The 6,544-nt window shown below is 33.6% G+C and overlaps 1 protein-coding gene across 1 annotated transcript; it reads left to right on the top strand.

Moving 5' to 3' along the window:
* LOC107623246 (eukaryotic translation initiation factor 2A) lies at positions 158–5,699 on the top strand. The gene is made up of 14 exons (XM_016325434.2): positions 158–364; positions 617–676; positions 818–1,172; positions 1,544–1,730; positions 2,664–2,898; positions 2,981–3,049; positions 3,306–3,407; positions 3,580–3,620; positions 3,954–4,087; positions 4,457–4,520; positions 4,609–4,705; positions 4,788–4,906; positions 5,142–5,173; positions 5,246–5,699. Exons 2-14 carry the CDS (start codon positions 637–639, stop codon positions 5,328–5,330), a joined length of 1,560 nt encoding a protein of 519 aa, XP_016180920.1. The 5' UTR covers positions 158–364; positions 617–636; the 3' UTR covers positions 5,331–5,699.

Below are 6,544 nucleotides of genomic sequence, written 5' to 3'. Positions count from 1 at the left end.
CACATAAACAAATACAATTTATCTCTAGTTAAAAAATTATTTGATAACTAAAATTTGATAGAGATTAAAGGCTATTTGGTTTTAAATAATAAAAAAATTGATCACTATTAGTATAGTTTTAGAAAATAATAAAAAATGATGTCCTTATAATTATAGAATCTCCATCCTTGTTCCAAAATCGCCGCCGCAGGCATGATCCCCCAAATCTAAATAAAACCAATTTAAGCATCATATCACAAATAAGTTGTTCAGTTCTAATCTTTCCTCAAAGTAGAAACGGAAACGGAAAACCCAATACTCCGTCGTTCAGTTCAAACGAATGATTGAATTCAATTCCGCTTCAATTCAGCTGCCATAGTTAAAGGTGTGACATTCAACTTTCTCTTTCTGTTATTGTTTCTTAGTATGCATAAATAGTGCAATGTTAAGTAAGTAGTCTTTATTGTTTTCTGCTGCATCAAACTAAGGTATAACACTCAATTGAATTCAACTAATCATGAGGTTGTTAATGCCAGTGCATTTGAAATGCAATCTTGATTTTATTTTTTTTATCTATGTCATATGAAATCATAATCTAATAAGACGCACCATTTTTTCCCTTTACTTTCATTTTCAGCATTCTCTCTGCAGCTTCTAATGGCATCAACTGACCAATCACCGGCTTTGGAGATATTAGGTATCAACTACAATAGCTTTCTGATTTTTCTCAGCTATGTATGCTTGTTCATTCTTGCTTGCTGTTGTTATCAATTCCTTATTATATTTGTTGTAGTTAGTTTTTACTACTATTACTACTACTACTTTGCCTCGATCACAGTTCGAACACCCGAAGAGTTATCAATCTGGACTGGACCCCCATTTGCCAATGGTCAACCTGGTGTCAAGCTTGAGAAAGTTAGCTGCGTGAATGCGAAATTCAGCGATGATGGATCGAGACTCATGGTGACGAAATCCAACTCAGTGATTAGCATATATGACTGCAAGAGTGCCAAAGAGATTAGGTCTTTTGAAGTCCCAAACGTCACTTCTGCTATCCTGTCCCCTTGTGGAACCTTTTTGCAAACATTTCAAAAACCTTCGACACCACAAGAGAAGAATGTCATGCTGTGGAAAACGGAGAACGGTGATCCTGTTTATCAACACTCCCAAAAGAACCTGACAAAAACAACTTGGTATGTGTAATTCATGAATAATGAGAACAAGATAATTTGCCTGACCAATATTATTCTCCATTTTGGAGCTGATAATAATCGGGGCATCTGGCCAGGATTGATTAGATAGAATATAGACCAGTGAGCATGGGTAGAGGAATATCTAAAAAAGACTCTGAATGAAGAGGTCAGAAGAGATTTAAGTATGAAATACCTTACTTCAGCAAGGCACAATAGTGTTGTTTGATTTATGTAGCTGAACCCAACTAGTGGATTTTGTTGTAGTTGTTGTTGTCGGAGAAGTTAATAATTGGGAAATATGGCACGGTTTATTAATTCACTAATGTTCTGATAACATCTTGTGTTTAACTATCACCATGCTTGTTGTACAGGCCTGCTATTCAATTCAGCTCCAATGAGGCCACTGCATGCCGGATGGCAACTAATGAGGTGCAGTTTTTTGACACAAGGGATTTCTCTAAGGGGATCATTGATCGATTAAGAGTTCCTGGAGTTTCTGCCATTGAGCTTTCTAGTGCACCTGGGTCTCATGTAGCTGCATATGTGCCAGAATCCAAGGTTTGTGTCCCTCAATTCCATGCTGATCGAGTAGTTTTATTTGTTTTTTAAAAATGAATGTGACATTGGTATCATTGTCATTTTAGCATTCTGTCCAACTCAAAATTCTTGAAATAGTGTATTTTAGTTTGTTCTATATTCCTGGATAGGTTACTGAAAAAATTGAATCTGAGAATTATGTACTGTACATAACTCTTTGTTCCAATCAATGCTACTGATAAAAATTGAGGAGTGCTGGGGGTGCAGCAAGTTTTGTAATTTGTAGCCATCAATTAGCTATCATTAGTGTTTTTAATGTTGTGAGATTACATCCAATGGTGTGGGATTACTCACTTTTCTTTTGATGGTTAAGTGCTTGCCAGATTTTAATAAAAGTGCTGGTCCCCTAGACTTTCTCATAAAGATATTAATAATATTCATGTATTGTATATTTGATATTTATGGTGCTTAGTTGATTAAGTGGTTGGAGATAACTTAAATAAACTTATCGCAGAATAAACTAATGATTTGGTATTTGAAAGTAATAAGAATTTTAAAAAAAAAATTCACAATGTTTCATTTGTATTTTCCCAATTGAATTTTGAATAATAATGTAACTCATTTTAGTTTAGTCTTGGGATTGAACGCACTGGGTGTACGAAATGACCAAATTGAAACCATTGAAATCATTCAATGGTTCAATTTAGAAAATCAAAAAGTAGGTGGGAGATAAATTAAGAAGTGATGTATCTTTGATGGACTGAATAATTCTGCTTAGTGAACAGCATGAAATCATTTTGTCGAATATTGGTGGTATAACAAAAAAATGTTAATTGTTTTCTTGGTTTGTTACATATGTAGTCTCCTTTCTTTGCAAATATTAATAAGGGTTAAAACAAGGTTTTAGTACATGTTTACACCCTGTGAATAACTAAGATGTTTTTCAACTTGTAGGGAATTCCTGCCTGTGTACAAATATTTCCTAGTGGAAATGCTTCTCAAAGTCAAGCTGTTGCACGACGGAGTTTTTTCCGATGTTCAACAACCCAACTTAAATGGAATCATGGTTCTACTGGTCTTTTAGTGCTGGTGCAGTCAGATGTTGACAAAACTAACCAGAGTTACTATGGGGAATCAAAGTTATTCTATCTAACAATAGATGGAAAGCATGAAGGGCTTGTGCCTCTTTGTATGTTCTTATTGTTAGTAAAAGAACTGATAATAATTGATTATATAATTTCCATAGAGCTAACATTTCTTTATTTTGGCAGCTAAAGAGGGTCCGGTTCACGATGCTCAGTGGTCATATTCTGGCTTGGAATTTGCTGTAGTATATGGTTGTATCCTTTTCTATATGATATCTATTGTATGGAGGTAAACCAAGCACACTAAAGTTCCCATCACTTGATATTATTTGCATAAGATATTTTACTGAACCAAAATGGCTGGATGTTTCCTTCATAATTTTTTATGCCTAATGATCTGTGCATTTGAAAGATATTAGATATGATTATCTTGTATCGTCATTAATTTTATCAGCTTTGATGGTTCTTTATAGATCTCTCGAATCCTTCACTTTTCCTTAACCTTTTATAGTTATGCCTGCTAAAGCAACTTTGTTCGACAAGAAGTGCAATCCTCTGCTGGAGCTTGGAACCGGTCCTTATAACACCATTAGATGGAACCCGAAAGGGAAATGTATCCTTTGCTGATGGAATCTATTTTATATGCTCTTTCTCTATCTTTTATATGGCTAAAACTTAAAAGGCCCTTGTGGGTTGTGGGAATGAATTCGGAATTTGAAGTGGCTCATTACAAATTTCTACATTTAAATGTATCTGATTTTGTGGCCTTGACCTCTTGCCTGTAGTTTTATGTTTGGCTGGCTTTGGCAACTTGCCTGGTGATATGGTATGTTATCCTGAATAATTTAATCATTATGATTTCTTTTTCCTATATGGTGGTAGAGATATGTTTTTGTTATCTATTACTAGTATCCTGCTTTCTTTTTCTTTTCCTTTTAAATAAAGAAAACTAAGTTAGGACTTTTAATCACTTTAAAGATAATAAATTGCTGATCTTTGTCTTATGTTGCTCTTTGGTACTGACTTAACTTTGTTGTTTAAATCATTGAAATAAATTTATACTTTTGCATGTATCTGTTGTAGTCCCATAGGATAGACGCTCAAAGATAACACATGCTTCTCGCCTGGATCTCATATGTTTTTCATGCTTATGTTCCAGGTATTCTGGGATTACGCAGATAAGAAACAACTTGCAGCAACTAAGGCTGAATGGTCTGTGACAAGTGAATGGTCTCCAGATGGGCGCTATTTCATGACAGCGACAACAGCTCCAAGGCTCCAAGTTGACAATGGGTATGTTATATACTTAACTGTTAATGAGACCTTGCTGACGGGCTGACCTGGCCATTTAGCCCAACCTTTATAAATCGCGAAATAATGGGTTGACTCATTTCGCCCGATGGGTTATAAATAGGAACCTGGACCATGCCACAAACATATGATGTCATCTACATTGCTACTTTCACATGATCTTGTTTTAATCATGAGTGATTAATCTGAACATCATTTATGAGGTGATATTTCATTAACCTGAGCAATCGATGGTGAATGTTTTGGCGATTGTCATATCTTGGTTCTCACTTTATTGATGGTTAGTCTTGGAACATATTTATAGAAGAAAACATTTCTTACCTATCTAATTTTTTCTCTCTTCTTTCTAAGGATCAAGATCTTTCACTACAATGGGTCACTGTACTTCAAAAAGATGTTTGACAAGTTGTTCCAGGTCAGTAGTATCTCAAACTTGTTATAGTTAAATGGTTCTTGTATTGCATTTTCACATATACCATTGAATTTTCTACAAATTGTACTAGGCTGACTGGAAACCGGAGCCAGCAGATAAGTTTGGTGACATCACCGAATTAATCAAGTCTCTCAATTTGGGTAAAGTCGAAGATAAAAAGCCATCAGGTTTGTCTGCTTATCGTTAGGACTTGAATTGGTTATTTAGTTATGTCTCAAGTTCTTTTGAAGATCACAGACTTTATTGCAGGTCCAGGACCAAAATCGTCTCAGGCTTCTAACAAACTCTCTTCTACGAACCCCCCTGCACAAAAGCCTGCCGCATATCGCCCACCACATGCCAAGAACGCTGCTGCAGTTCAGGCTGAGGTATACACAATATAGTTGCTCGGCTGTTGTTATTTCTGCTTTAAATTGTTAATTGTGAGTATAATTTTTCATAGCATAACTTATGAACTATAAAGTATGCTAAAACTTGAAGAGTGGTCAAAATGATTCGATATGCTTTTATTTATGCATCTTCCCTTAAATTCTAGTTGAGTTTCATTTTTTTTTTTTTTTGAAGTTAATGTCTCTAATAATGTCAAATGATTTGTATTTTCAGTTGCTTGGAATAGGAGAGAGCAGCCCTGCAGGGTAAGAGATTTTCTTTTACCTGCTTATTAGTTATTATGACTTATATTAAATGCAAAGTTTTTACTTATTCAGATCAATGAGCAAGAATGCATTAAGAAACAAGAAGAAGAGGGAGAAGCAAAAGGAGAAAAAGGCTGCTTCGGATGCCAGTTCATAGTGATGTCAAAGATTGTTTCTAACTTATGCTGAGTTCATCCTCTACTACTGCAAGGAAATACCTGAAAACCCTGATGCTTCAGGTCTACAATTCCTAGCATCAAATCAATTGTACTATTAATACTTCTTTTGGAGGGAAAACTTGTGCAATTTTGGGTCGTTCAAGATTTTGAGATTATTGAAGTTGTGTAAGGGGATATTGTGGTTTCTTTGGTTTTCACTAGGATATATAGAGGGTAGGTGGTGTAAGTTTATTTTTGTTCATTTGGAATAGGATCCTTCTTATTCTTTCCTTTTCTTTTTTTCTCTTTTTTCCTTCTTTTCCCCGTGTTGAAAATGAATGAGCGATCAAAATGCATTAATGGAACAAGGTTAGAGGGTAAATGGTCAAATTCGCTTCTAAAAAATCACTAATTCTCTAAATTAGTTTTTAAAAGATTTTTTTATTAAATTCGTCTTTCAAAGATTTTTAATTTAATTGCGTTAGTCTTTTTATCATTTTTTTTTGTTGATGTCGCCAAAATTTGTTAATGTGGAATGTTAAGTGATACTACAACACAGACATAGAAGTCTTAATTGATTATTAGCATAATAAGTTTATAAAATTAGATAAAATTAAAATCTAATTGAAAGGAGAACTTAAAGCATTAGAATTTCTCAATTTGGAGTTGATTTGATTTAATTTCATAGACTTATCATATTAAGTGCCAATTAAGATTACTAGGTGTGTTATGGTGTCATTTAAAGTGTCACATTAATAAATTTTGACGCCGTTAACATCGGAAGGACCAAAATAACTAACTTAAAATTTTTAAAAAATGAATTTGATTGAAAAAAATTTTTGGAACCTAATTTAAAAAATAAATAAATTATTGAAAACTAATTTGACTATTTATTCAAGGTTAATGTATGGCAACAAGACATGATATATTTATCATCACTTCTACTCAAACTAATTCTAAATCCAAAAGTAAAAAAATGGTTAAAGAAAAAGCGTGAACATTGTTACGTGACCAAATATTTAACAATAAAATAGCAAGGTTTAATTATCATTCATCACATACGTCATGAGAAAAAACTCTTAGAACGCCTTCTTATAATTACTCCAAAAGATAACAAGGTTTTTAACCAAAGAAAAAAAGAAAAATTCGGCCTTTAATCTTTATTTTTGTATTACTTAGTCTTTTTATTAATATTTTTTTTATTAACGAAATA

The sequence above is a fragment of the Arachis ipaensis genome, chromosome B10, assembly GCF_000816755.2.
Source record: "Arachis ipaensis cultivar K30076 chromosome B10, Araip1.1, whole genome shotgun sequence".
Taxonomy (NCBI): Eukaryota; Viridiplantae; Streptophyta; class Magnoliopsida; order Fabales; family Fabaceae; genus Arachis; species Arachis ipaensis.
The sequence above is the reverse complement of the archived record's forward strand: the minus strand, read 5'-3'. Positions and strand labels throughout refer to the sequence as shown.